This window comes from Mustelus asterias, chromosome 1, assembly GCF_964213995.1.
Source record: "Mustelus asterias chromosome 1, sMusAst1.hap1.1, whole genome shotgun sequence".
In the NCBI taxonomy this organism is placed as follows: Eukaryota; Metazoa; Chordata; class Chondrichthyes; order Carcharhiniformes; family Triakidae; genus Mustelus; species Mustelus asterias.
Window position 1 is genome coordinate 31,111,423 of NC_135801.1, and position 14,300 is coordinate 31,125,722.

Sequence of the window (14,300 nt, forward strand, 5' to 3'; positions counted from 1 at the left end):
TTTTCTTCTGAAGCTATGATCTTACTCACATCTGCTAAAATGCTTATCCATGTCTTTATTACTCCAAAACTTTAATACTGTCCTGGCTGATTTCCCTTTCTTGCGAGTGCATAAGCTTCAACTCATCCAAATCTCTGCTGCCTTTACATTATCCTGCGCTAAGTCCCGCTTGTCAATTATTCCTCTCCTTGCTAACATACATTAGCTTCTGGTTCCCTCAATACCTAGTGTTTAAACACAGTATCAGCATTGGCTCAGTAGTCATACATCATGCACTCTCCTCCGAGGCGGTGGGTCCAAGCCCTACTCCAGAGACATGGGCACAGAAATTTATACTGACACTCCAGTGTAGTACTGACACAATGCTGTATAGTCAAAGGCAGCATCTTTCTATTGCAAAGTTAATCTAAGGCCCTGCTTGCCCTCTCAGGTATAATCAAAAGATCCCATGGTACTATTTTGAAGAGATGGGGAGCTATTTTTGGTGTCCAAGCCAATATTCATCTCTCAATGAATATCACCAAAGCATTCTCGCATTGCTTTTGTAGGACTTTTCTGCATACAGCCTATAAAGTGCAAAACACACTGGGAGATTAGAGATTTGGAATAAATGGGTGCTTTTCTGGTTGGCAGATGGTAACTAGTGGCGTGCCGCAGGGATCAGTACTGGGGCCTCAACTATTTACCATTTATATAGACGATCTGGAGGAGGGGACTGAGTGTAGGGTAACAAAGTTTGCAGACGACACAAAGATAAGTGGAAAAGTGAATCGTGTGGAGGGCGTAGAAGGTCTGCAGAGAGATTTGGACAGGCTGAGTGAGTGGGCGAGGATCTGGCAGATGGAGTATAACGTTGACAAATGCGAGGTTATTCACTTTGGAAGAAATAATAGCAAATTGGATTATTATCTAAATGGAAAAAAATTACAACATGCTACTGTGCAAAGGGACCTGGGGGTCCTTGTGCATGAGACGCAAAAACCCAGTCTGCAGGTGCAACAGGTGATCAAGAAGGCAAATGGGATGTTGGCCTATATCGCAAGGGGGATAGAATATAAAAGCAGAGATGTCTTGCTGCATCTGTACAGGGCATTGGTGAGGCCGCAGCTGGAATACTGTGTGCAATATTGGTCCCCTTATTTGCGGAAGGATATATTGGCCTTGGAGGGAGTGCAGAGAAGGTTCACCAGGTTGATACCAGAGATGAGGGGTGTTGATTATGAGGAGAGACTGAGCAGATTGAGTTTGTACTCGTTGGAATTTAGAAGGCTGAGGGGGGATCTTATAGAGACCTATAAGATAATGAAGGGGCTGGATAGGGTAGAGGTGGAGAGATTCTTTCCACTTAGAAAGGAAGCCAGAACTAGAGGGCACAGCCTCAAAATAAAGGGGGGTCAGTTTAGGACAGAGTTGAGGAGGAACTTCTTCTCTCAGAGGGTGGTGAATCTCTGGAATTCTCTGCCCACTGAAGTGGTGGAGGCTACCTCGTTGAATATGTTTAAATCACAGATAGATGGATTCCTGATCGGTAAGGGAATTAGTGGTTATGGGGATCAGGCGGGTAAGTGGAACTGATCCACTTCAGATCAGCCATGATCTTATCGAATGGCGGGGCAGGTTCGAGGGGCTAGATGGCCTACTCCTGCTCCCATTTCTTATGTTCTTATAATTCTGAAAGATGCTATAAAAATGTCCAACAGTTCAAATTTAAAATTCCAAAACTGATGCTCAAATGCCTTCATAGCATTCCATCTTCCTGTCTCTAACTGCCTCAAACTATAGAATTGCCCGCATTCTACTTTCCTCTGACAGTGCCTCTCCACTTCCTTTTGCCACTCCATTGGCAGTCATGTGTTTCACTAACTAGCTTCATGCACTGAAATTCACTCTTTAAACACTTCCTTCTCTCATCCTCCTCGCCTTCATTAAGGCTCATGCTAAAACTTACTTCTTTGGCCAAGGTCTTGACTTTTGTCTTGCTCGCACTCTCTGGCACAGATGGCCAACTGACCATCATCTATTTTTTGAGTTATACTCTCCAGGACTGTGACGCCCTAGTTATTTGACACATGGCTTGCTACAGGTTGCAAATCCAACCCAGCTCAAGAACAGAGACTAATTATTGTGGGCCAAGTACTATTTTTGTTGAGGTCAATGAGACCTAGAATTTCCTGATGTAGATGGTACTAAGTACTTGCCTTTATTATTATTAACCCATGTTTCAATTTAGAATCAAATCAAGAAATTCCCATACAAGTTTTACAACTAATTCATTTGTTAATAGTAAATTGAAGTTGTAATCCTTACCACTGCATTTTTGGTTTTCTGACGGATCGGTTTAAGTCTGTGGGCCCTCAGCGGTGAGACCAACTCTTGCAATGTTCTCATCTGATTCTCAACAGGCTGTCTTTCCCCTTGTACAAAGCTGTGCTGTTTCAACACTTGACAGCTATACTGTGCATCTGCTTGCCCGTTGTCTCCTTTTGCAGAGCTCCATCCTGCTGGTAAAGGAACCCCATCATATTTCTGAATTCCCATCTGTTTTTTGCAGCAGCTCTCTTCATAAAAAGTATCACTTTTTATTTTGTTGCTGGGATTCTTTCCCCATGTATTTGTTGATACTTCTTTGGTAATCTGCTGCTTTCTTTCACTGTGGAAACTTCCACTAGGACTACTTGTGGCACTAACATCCACTGTTCTTTTGAGAGGAGCTAGGAGGTACAAAATGATACACGTTAACTTAAATGAACAAATCTTGACGATCTAAGTTTGCCCAATTATTGTACACATTTATGTACATTACCCATGTGACACTTTCAGAAATTTCTCTTCAGGAAACTGGGTACTACTTTGGCTAAAAAACCTTAAATTACAATGGGCTGGAATTTACACTACCCTGCCAAAGTTTAAAGGTTGGGGTGTGGGGCTCAGAATTCGGCACACACCTCCACCATCGCCAACCCCTGACCTGTAAGTGGTGGATGAGATATTTGGGCTTAGAGCCCCCTTAAACTAAGCATCCAATTAATGACCACTTAAGGGCCCCAACTTACCACCCCCGATACTATCTTATCTGCAGTCAGGAGAGGCCCACAACATAAGTCTGGCAGGTATAGCTGCATGGGTCACTACTGAACAGGAAGGGGAGCTCCTTTTGCAGGTCCCCTGTGTCCATGCGTGGCAACCCCTTCCAAAGATCACCACCCTCTTTACCCCACCCCAAAAAGATCACAGCCAAACTGAACCCTGCCATGTCCCCCCCCCAAAATTCACCATGATGTCCAGCTCCTGTGGCAATCTCCACTGGGGGGACTGCCAGTCACCCTGGAAACGACCACTGCTCTGACCTGGCACTGTTGGGACCATTGGGAAGTGAGGAGAGAGAGTGGCTGCCCTTGCCACCAAGGCAACATTTGATTGAGTATGGCATCAAGGTGGCATAACAAAACTGGTCAATGGGAATTGGAGGAAAACTCCCCAATAGTTGGAGTCATACCCAGCAAAAAGGAAGATGGCTGCGGTGATTGAAGGTCAATCATCTCAATTCCAGGGCATCACTGAAGCTCCTCAGGGTTGTGTCTCAGCCCAACCATCTTCAGTTGTGTCATCAATGACCTTTCCACCATTGTTAAGGTCAGAAGTGGGGACGTACACTAATGATTGCACAATGTTGAGTACCATTCACAATTTCTCAGACATTGTGTCCAGATGCAGCAAGACCTGGACAACATTTGGGCTTGGGCTGAGAAGTGGCAGGTAATATCTGCGCCACACAAGTGACAGGCATGACCATCTCCAACAAGAGAGAATCCAAGCATCTCCCCATGGCATTCAAAGTCACTATCATTGTCAAAGCCCCTACTATCACCATTCTGGGGTTACTATTGACTAGGAACTGAACTGGACTAGCCATCTACTGTGGCTACAAGAGTAGGTCAGAGGCCAGGAATTCTGTAGAGTGTCAGTCCACCATTTACAAGCTACAAGCAAAAGTATGATGGTATACTCTCCACTTGCCTGGATGAGTGCAGCCTCAACATTCAAGAAGCTCAGCACCATCCAGGACAAAACAGCCCACTTTATTGGCATGCCATCCATCACCGTAAACATTCAGATCCTCCACCAGAGTGGCAGCAGTATGTACCATCTACAAGATGCACTGCAACAACTCACCAAGACTCCTTTGACAGCACCTTCCAAACCCACAACACCTCTGCCATCTAGAAGAACAAGCTGATGCATGAAACACCATCACCTGAAAGCTTTCCTCCAAGCTATACACCCCATCCTGACTTGGAACTATATCACCATTCTTTCACTGCTGAGCATCAAAATCCTGGAACTCCCTTTCCAGCAGCTTTGTGGATGTACCTGTACCAGATAGACTGCAGTGGTTCAAGAAAGTCCTCACCACCACATTCTCAAGAACAATTAGGGATGGGAATAAATGCTGGCCTTTCCAGCAATGCCAACATCCTATGAAAGAATAAAAATACTAAGCATGCTGGCAGATCTCCAGATAATCATCTCAACCTAAAAAAGATGCCTGGCACAGGCCTACAAGAGAAAAAAGTTAAAATGAAAGTAGCATATTTGCCATTGTATTAACTTTTGAAATGACAAAATTTAATTGCATACCATTATGTGCTTGAACATTTTCAAACCAGCGTTGTGTTGTACCAATCTGCGATATCTGCTCCAAGAATGTCCCACTGGACACAGGCTGATAAGCAAAATTTGACCTGTGAATAAAATTAGGATAGGTAAGTGCCTTATTAACAACTTGAGAGGTTGGCTCCTAGTTAACTAAAGAATTTAAGGCTGACAAATGAGAAGAGGCCATTTTAATTTTCATAAGCCTGTTCAATAATGAAAAACATTCACTCAAAAGGTACCATTGCCATGAAACCATTGAACATGCTGAACATACTATTTTGGCACAGTTCGAGGCAAGGATGTTTCTAAGCTTGCCAAATTACTGTCTGAAGCAACAACATTTAAATATATGGTTTATGTTACACAAGGTTTTGCCTAGAGCTCCCTACTTTCATTTAGCTATCTAGGACTCCGACATAACATGATTTACTGGAACCATATCTCGAGGCCATATTATTTCATAGCTGTGTTTTTTGCTCCTGCCTAGTGCTTTGGCTTTAATCCACCAATGCCAGGTCAATATTGCATACATATGCCATCAGTTTCTAGTTCTCACGTTCCAAAATAAATGTGTCATAAAATATCAACAAAATAATTAAGTTTTCTTTTGTGTTTGTAGTGGAGGGAGGCTGGTGTTTGCATTACAGCATGAAAATCTTGGGGTCCAAGACTTGCCCATATTAAACTGAATTTGTGCAACAGCAGACAGTGTAGAGGTTTACCTGTTAAAACACATGTTCTATATTGTAATTATAGAAGTCATTTATTGCCATCAATTCTATCCAAGCTTTTACTATCTTTTTAACCCACAGCATCCAGTGTTAAATGACAATGGACAAAGATTTGCTATTTGGCAAAATAAAAAGTACTTACTTTGCTGTATGCTTGACAGGTGGAGATATTGTGGGTTTATCACGCAAGCCAACAATACTTGAACTGTCTCTACTGAACTGCTGACTATCCATATAACCATCTCCATACAAATTTGCAGGATTGTACATTCCAGGTCTGGCGGACTTTGTCAGTGCATCAACAGAGTGACATCGCTCTAAAATACTAGAGGGCTTTTCTAGATTCTGGCTTTGAAAAGTACCAGATCGATCAGTGGAGTGTGCCCTGCGAAGCCACCTAGAATGAGGTCGTTCTTCCTCTGAATGTTGCACAGTTCTGCCTCTGCCACCTCTGATAATTTCAGAATTTTGTACACTTCTCTCACTAAAGACTGCACTACCTTCCATGGATGAAGTATCATTGATAAGTCTACTGTGTGAGGTAATTACTGCCATTTTGTTTGGGAGAAACTGTCCTATTACTTGCTTAGTCTTTTGATGCAAGCGTCCCATTGTACTAGCACTAGAGGATCCTGTTCCAATGGTAAATCCTGTTGAAATTGTGGCATGCCCACTATCCATAGAGTCCTCCACAGTTTCTGAATTTTTACTTCTGGATGAAGGGCACTTCATCATGAACGAATGGTCTAATACACCAGAAAGACTGATACGGTCTACTGGATTTTTCCGAAGCAACTGGTAGATTAGATCTCGAGCCTCATTCGAAATAAATGTTGGCATTTCATAATCTGCCAGCATCACCTTGTTCAGTGTATTTTTAACAGTGTCGGTATCAAAGGGTGGCTTTCCCACCAGAAAGGTATAAAACATGCACCCAAGAGACCACACATCAGATTCAAGGCCATGAGCACTATGGGTTGCGATTTCTGGTGCAATGTAATTGGGGGTACCACACATGGTGAAGTGCTTTTCGTTTGGCATTTTCAGCTGTGCTGCTAATCCAAAATCAGCAATCTTTATGTTCATATCGCTTGTGAGTAGAAGGTTAGAAAGGGTGAGGTCTCGATGCAGAATACCATGTGAGTGGAGATATAACATGCCAGTAACAATATGATGCATGAAGTGTCGAGCTGTGGAAAAACAAAAGTGAATACATAAGTATTTCAAATATTTTACATAGAAGCAGTTCCCTTCTTTGTTACGAGTTACTTTCTTTCCTTAGTTTATCTTTGAATAATTAAAGTCACCTATTATTATAGCCTTGTTATTTTTGCATACGTCTCCAATTTGTCTACACAGCTCTTCCTCCATTCCCACTGTTGAGTTCATAATAAATTCTGAATAGATTTGTTTCCTTATTTCTGATTTCTAACAAATTAGGTTTCAACTTTTCACGTCCCAAATATACAACTTTGGCTCACTTTGGCAACTATCGGATCCATTGGTTGGTTAGCTGGGAAATTGGACCAAAAAAAAGAGAAAAGTGTTTAATGTAGAAAAATGCAAAGGCAATAAGCAAGGGACATAACAATAAAAGTACAGAATAATGGGAAAAATGTGGAGGAGAGGAAGTTGACTCTACACACAAGCACAATATACAACAGTGGGGAGAAAGGTTAATAACATGTAAGTAGAGCTCAGCAGATAAGAGTATAAATCCAAGGAAGCAATAGTTGGCTTTCATAAAGTACCTCAAAGTAATACACGAATCTCTCGACACTAGAGGTTCCTGACTTCTGAAGGAATATAGGAGAGGCTAATTTGCTAAATGGCATTTGACACCTGTGCTATGTTTCAAGTCCACAACAACAACTTGTATTTATATGGCATTTTCAAGGTGATAAACATTAAAAAATGCTTTAGAGGCATCAAAACAAAACAGGACACCAAATCGCATCAGGACATGGGCGGCACGGTAGCACAGTGGTTAGCACTGCTGCTTCACAGCTCCAGGTCCCTTCTTGGGGAGGCTACAGTCAGAACAGCTTGTTGATCCGGTAGTAAGAATACTCCAGTTACAAGCAATAAAATAACGAACTTCAAAGTAAATCAAAGTAAAGGTTTAATAAAGTAACTTCATTACCCCACACTTGGGCCACACCCGCTCCGCACAATCCCCATCTGCTTTCTATTTATAGCGGGTCATCTGACCACCACATCCTGTTACCATTGGTTACATTATAACAAGTCATGTTCTTACTGAATGGTAGAACAGGCTCAAGGGTCAAGTGGCCTACTCCTGTTCCTAGTTCACATGTTTACATGACTGTGGCCTGAACTCCACTTTCAGCAAAGTGCAATCTGATAGTTTGGGGGCCACTGCGCATGCACAGAGATCCGGAACTGTCGCACTCCGGCATGAATAGGCCCCACCTCCCCAAACTTTTAATGAGATTCATGATTGTGATCTCTGCATTGCAGAATGTGTAGATTGGGTCTGAAGTTGAACTGAAAAAACAGTTGTGATTTACACCAGTTCTCGCCAATTCAGCACTTTTGGAAGAATCGCGTCCCCCAATGTCCTTTTTGCGTCATCAGCAAATTTAACTACCGTACATTCAGTCCCTTCACCCAAGTCATTTATATAGATTGTAAATAGTTGAAGCCCCAACACTGATCCCATTGACACACAGCTGGTTACAGCTTGCCAATCATCCCTACACACTGTTAGCTAACCAATCCTCTTTCCATACAAATAAGATACCTCCTACAGCATGAGCTCTTATTTTTTACTAACCTTTGATGTGGTAATTTATCAAATGCTATTTGGAACTCCAAGGATACCACAGTTTCAGGCTCCCCTTTATCAACAAGGTTGGCAAAAGAGTAGTATTTTGCAAAAATCAGGGGTGGGATGATAATGGCAGAACTGAAGAGGAAGGTGACGGTAGCTGAGGAGAGGGAAACTTATATCAGCTAACAATAGGCCATAAAGGAAAGTTGGGTGGTCAACAATTTGGTGGGCATGGGGATGAGGAGGCTGGAGAGGTTGCACAGATGAGATGAGCACAGCGAGAGATGGGAAGAAGTCCAGAAAAAGATGCAAATTCAGCGTTCGGTCAGTGGAGAATATTCTGAGAAGCTTGGTGCCTTGGGCTAGGGGGGAAGGAAAAAAAGCAGTAGAGGCAGGTGAATGCATAGTCTCCATCTTTGTGACCAAAAAGTCTGAGTTCTTCGCACTTGTCATTGGAGAAAGGCAGAGGAGGTATAAGAGGGTGTTTAAGCCAATTTATGGGAGAAAAGAGAAGGTCAAAGTGTTTTGCATATTAGTTTTTTATTTAACAAATGGAGAATCCAGAGGTTCAGGAAAGGTATCACTTCTTAAAAACTTTCATATGCCCCCCTTCAATATTTTCAGATGGTAGTTACCTTCATCTTCAGAGAAAGTGGCTTTCCTGTTTTTTAAATATCTGCTCATCTCTCCATTGTGACACATCTCCAATACTAAATAGACATAATTATTGTCTTCAAAATAATTGTAGAGCTGAAAGAAAACAAGAAGCATCTTCAAGTATTTTGACAGATTAGATTAAACAAAAACAGTTAATAAAAAGTAGCAATTTACCTCCAATATAGAGGGATGCTTCAGCTGACAATGGATTTCCACTTCGTTCCGGACTCTCTGCACCATTCCCACTTTATGCATGGCCTTTTTGTCAATCTGACAACAGAAAACCACTTTGCATCAAGATATGCAGAAATGCTAATAAACAATGCTTATAAGGTTACCTATAATCAGTAATTGGTCGTTAAAGTACTAGCCTTATGAAAATAAAATTCATTAACTGCGTAAAGATTTATTTAGTAATAAATTATTGAATAATTTATTATTGTAATAACATATAACTTCAGTAATATGTAAATAGATGAATTAAATTAGTGCTGTTTATTCCAAGAGTACTTCACAACTATCTGAACATTTCACTGGAATGCAAAATTGTATACCCTGTTAGGGAAAGTAATTATTCATTCTTTCCATACATAATGGGTGTGAATTTACCAGCCCGTTGATTGGCCCCTTTCCGGCTTGCCACGCCAAAGAAAAATTGTCAGTGTGGGAAGATTGCAAACTCGTCCAAAAAAACCAGAATGTAACACTCTGATTTTCAGACTTTTTTGACACTTAGAATTTTTTTTGGTAAGATTGCAGTTTGTATTACTAGCACAGTAGGACAGGAATTGCAATTCTTTACTTCATGCTCCTGCACATCAAAACATTGCCAAGCAGATATGAGATATTTTCCCCACATAAGGCATATGTCAACTAGATTCTTGGTATTACTTCTTGTTCATTGCTCTATTTTGCTTGAAAATTTTCCAAGTAAGAAGACATGAGGACCTTGATCTCGATACTGGTTCAGCGTCTTACAGCTCCAAGTACTTTTCAACAATTGGGTTTCCAAAAAATATTTAACAATATTGATGAACAGTTACTGGGCCTTTCAAGTGTCTGAACATTAGACTGTAATGTTGATTCCAGACAAATAGCGTAATTATATTGCCTGGCTAGAATTCCAATTATTCTTATCCAGAGTGCATTTTGCACAGATCCATTCCTTGCAATTAAAAGTAAATATTACCAATGCCCACAATAGTTAAACATTTTCATTAACTCCAGAATAGTTAAAAATATTCAAGAGTTCCAACAAACTCTTTTCTCCAGACTCCAGAATTAAATTATAATTTCAGTGATGGTGTGTAGCTGAAATAGTTTACAAATAGATTCAAGTTTTCTCAGAAACACGGCCCTAATGTCCTATTCAATTGGAAAGCATGGAAACTACTCAGAGTTCACAGTTTGCAATTATAAAAAAAAAGCAAATTTATATGGAAAAGCAAAATTCTGCATATGCTGGAATCTGAAATAACAGAAAATGGTAAAATATTCATCTATAGAGAGATGAACAGAGTTGATATTTGTAACATGAGGAAATACCAGAGATATTTCACAAATAGATAGACATTGTGCCAGGGAAAGAGGTATCAAACATTTGGTCAAAGAGGTGAGTTTTGAGAGGGTTTTTGATAAATGTTGGGAAGTTCTACTGAGTACAGTCTCCAATAAATGGATAAATAAGAGTCAAAGAAATTGAATCTTTAGGAAGAAGCATATGACCAAAGGAAATTGCAGTTAGTCAGGACACATCAAGGAGGAATGTAAATGCAAATTTGGGAAGTCAATATTGATCAAAGAACAGACATGATATGAAAGGGGAATTTAGTGCAAGCAGATCTCATTCACCTCAAGATTGGCTAGGATGGAGATTCAGTTAATGGCAAGGGCTGAAGACAATGGCTTCCCCAATATTGAACTGGTGAAAGTTGTGATGGATCTAAGACTAATGCTATACAAACAGATCAACGGCATTTTGACAGTTGGGAGAAAAGGAAGTAGTAGAGCTGGGTGTCATTACCATTCACACAAAAGGACATCATGGTATGGGTCCCTTGTGGGACTCTGATGATTGTGTAGAAGGGAAAACAGAAGCCACTGTTGGCAATGCACTGACTATATTCAGATATGTAGAAATGTCCCCAGAAGACGGATATTGAAAAAGACTAGTGTGGTGAACTGTGTTACATGCAGTACAACGAGCGAGAAGGCTGATTCACCACAATTGCCCTCAAAGGTGATGCCAATTGTTAGCAAGTGTTGTTTTGTGCCAAGGGAAGATGAACTAGAAGATAGAATTCTGGGAAGGATGGGCACAGATCTGGAAGTCAGGATATTGAGGGCTTCAGAGAGGAAAAGGTAGTTAGGGAATGGGTCCTTGGGAGGATGAACAGGTTAAGTTGCTTGAGAAGTATTCACAGCAGTTCTAAGGCAGGCAATGTTGCTCGAGGAAAAAGACACGATCAATTTATGATGGTTAGGTAGTTTCAAGTTGAAAGTTTAAAACAGATTCTGTTGACACAAGATTGGAATTTCTTCTCTTTACAAACTTAGCCAAAATATAATCATTGTCAGTTGTTCGTGTATGGATTGGCGTTTACATTAAAATTTATCTTTAAAAAGATTAATATAACCTTACCATTTTTATCGCCACCTCCAGGCCAGTGCTCACAGACTTTGCTCTGTAAACGCATGCAAATGAACCCTTCCCCAGTAGCGTTAAAACCTTGAAGTCCTGTGAAATAAACATTTCAAAAGATAACAGTTTAACGTGGATTTTAGAAAAAATCTCACTTTTCCATCAGCGATTACAATACAATGATGCAGTTGTAACGATTAAGCTACGGGCAAATAGCTCGTTTAAACGGTCTCAAAGTCTCCATCCTGCTCACCTCGATCGTATTTTCGCCATCTGTAACTGACATCCTCACATCGCCAGAGACCCCACTCTTGCATTTTAAGAAAATGTAATTCAACACTCGATCAAGCATTTTAAGACGACTAGCAGAAACAGAGACACGGTTCGTTTGAGTGCATTACCAGCGGGCTAACGATCAAGTGGAATCGAAGGCAAATAACTGAGTCATTAGAACACAAGCCCGGCTTTATTCCCGCGTTAGAACCAAAATCAACGGCTTCTCATCGCCAGGCAACAACCTTAAGTAGTAGTTGTGAGTTCTCCAAGGACTCACCAAGCGAAACATCAACAGTCGTTATTGGATATTTACAATGAAATATAAACTGCCGCCTTAAGTAATGTTCACAATACAATTGTCACGTGACACAAGTTTTTCGTACACCAAATATCTTAAGTTATATTACAGTAAGCTTTTTGTTGTAACCACCTACTTTCTATCGGTTATCTGATATTAAACTCCACGGTACAAACGCAACACTTGCAATTTGTATACCAAAAAAAATCCTTCATTAACCGTCGCTCATTACTTGCAAAAAAAATGCATCTTTTTGATCGGGTATTCCATACATTAGCCACTTGGTGTAAATAAAATTTCCTGACATCAATGGTAAATTTTCTTTGACTAGATTAATGTCCTAGATTCACCATCTCCATTCCTTTAACTACCTGAAATACCTAAGAATCACCTCTCAAACTTCGCCTTTCCAAACACCACCAAGCTAAAAATCCTAAATTTCGTCAGTTTTTTTTTGATTGCACCCCCCTCTGAATGAAGAATTTTCTCTTCATCTCAGTGCTAAATGGTCTCCCCCATATCCTGAGACTATGACTCCTTGTTCTAGACCTCCCCAATCAGAGGAAACATTACCCCTGCACCAGTCTGTTCATCCTGCCAGAAATGCATTCTGTTTCTTCTAAATTCCAGTGAATACAGACTTAGTTACCCAATTTCTCCTCATACTACATTTTTGCCAACCCAGGAATCAGTCTGGTGAACCTCTGTTGCACTCCCTTCATGGCAAGTAATGAGGTGGTGCTAAACCAATTTTCTTCTTTACACTGAGAAAAGTCTCTGACCCACTCTTGGATAAAGTTAAAGGTCAAATTGAGAAGATGTAATGAGGTGGGATTATCTCACCATGCCAACAAAATGGTGTTCAAGAATGGATACGGTCGCCAAATGGCTCTGTAAGAATCTATGTGGACTTGACTCAACCAAACAAATCAGTGAAATGGAAGATCCATCTGATGCCTCAATGGAGGAGAGCTTTGCCAAACAAGCCATGGGTATTTTATTTAGCAAACTGGAAGTAAGAGTAAATTTTGACAGTTACCTCAGGACAAAGAATCAGTTTTGTGGATCACATTTATAATGTCATTCAGTCATTATTGTTTCAATAGATTATTACAATTTGGAATAGTGTCCACTCCTGAAATTTTCCAAGAGCTATGTCTCAAACCAAAGAAGGAGTAATCTGCCATATGGACAATATACTTATACATGGCCCCATGAGAGAAGAGCATGACTGCTGAATTAGAACAGTCCTAAGAATCTTACAGGATGCAAACCTAATATTAATGAAAAATGTGAGTTCACCAAACCTCTGATCAAGATTCTAGGTTACATAGAAAGAACAAGCCACTGGAATCACAGTTGATCTACAAAATGTGGGAATGTGAATGGTGCGGAGGATATTAAAGAGGCTTCAAGGTGATTTTAAACAAGTTGAATGAGTGCACAAATACATAGCAGATGCAGTATAATGTGGATAAATGTGAAGTTGTCCATTGTGGTAGGAAAAACAGAATGGCAGAGTATTATTTAAATCAGCCAGAGAATTTCCATAACCCAGGAACATAACTGAGCTTCAGATTCCTCACTTGGTCAACCAAGTAGACAAGTTCCTACATAATTTAGCAAAGGTCAATGAGCTTTTGAGACAGCTATTGAGACAGGGTCAGTAGTGGTGCTGGAACATGGACCAGCAAAATGATTTTGAAAAAAATCAAACAAATTTTCATCTCCATAGTAGTAGTAGGTGCATCATCAACAGGTGAAACAAATCCAGGAGTGGTCTCACTATGGCCCTGTATAGCTGCAATAAAAAATCCTTGCTCCTGAATTCAAAACTTCTTGATACGAAAGCCAACATATCATTTCCCTTCCGAACTGCTTGCTATTGCTGCCTACTTGCTTTCAGACACTGATGAAAAAGAATACACAGGTACCTTTATATGTCAACATTTCCCAATCTATCACCATTTAAATAATACTCTGCCATTCTGTTTTTCCTACCACAATGGACAACTTCACATTTATCCACATTATACTGCATCTGCTATGTATTTGTGCACTCATTCAACTTGTTTAAAATCACCTTGAAGCCTCTTTAATATCCTCCGCACCATTCACATTCCCACTAAGTTTTGTGTCAGCAACATGGAAAATTACATTTAGTTCCCTCATCCAAATCATTGATATATACTGTGAATAGCTGGGGCCCAAGCACAGTTCCCTGCAGTATCACACTAGCCATTGCTT

The 14,300-nt window shown here is 40.5% G+C and overlaps 1 protein-coding gene across 2 annotated transcripts in view; it reads right to left on the reverse strand.

Moving 5' to 3' along the window:
- The window catches only part of plk4 (polo-like kinase 4 (Drosophila)), a 50,472-nt gene that overhangs the window by 21,877 nt on the left and 14,295 nt on the right, over positions 1 to 14,300 (reverse strand). Inside the window, exons 1-7 of one of the 2 annotated variants that reach the window (XM_078201127.1) lie at positions 11,733 to 11,794; positions 11,480 to 11,575; positions 9,013 to 9,108; positions 8,817 to 8,931; positions 5,530 to 6,577; positions 4,639 to 4,742; positions 2,308 to 2,711 (exon numbers count right to left, since the gene is read on the reverse strand). In XM_078201127.1, coding sequence (XP_078057253.1) covers positions 2,308 to 2,711; positions 4,639 to 4,742; positions 5,530 to 6,577; positions 8,817 to 8,931; positions 9,013 to 9,108; positions 11,480 to 11,575; positions 11,733 to 11,765 — 1,896 coding nt within the window. In that variant the 5' untranslated portion in view covers positions 11,766 to 11,794. Of the gene's footprint in view, positions 1 to 2,307; positions 2,712 to 4,638; positions 4,743 to 5,529; positions 6,578 to 8,816; positions 8,932 to 9,012; positions 9,109 to 11,479; positions 11,576 to 11,732; positions 11,795 to 14,300 lie in introns of those variants that run through there. The other variant, XM_078201539.1, reaches the window with a different exon arrangement.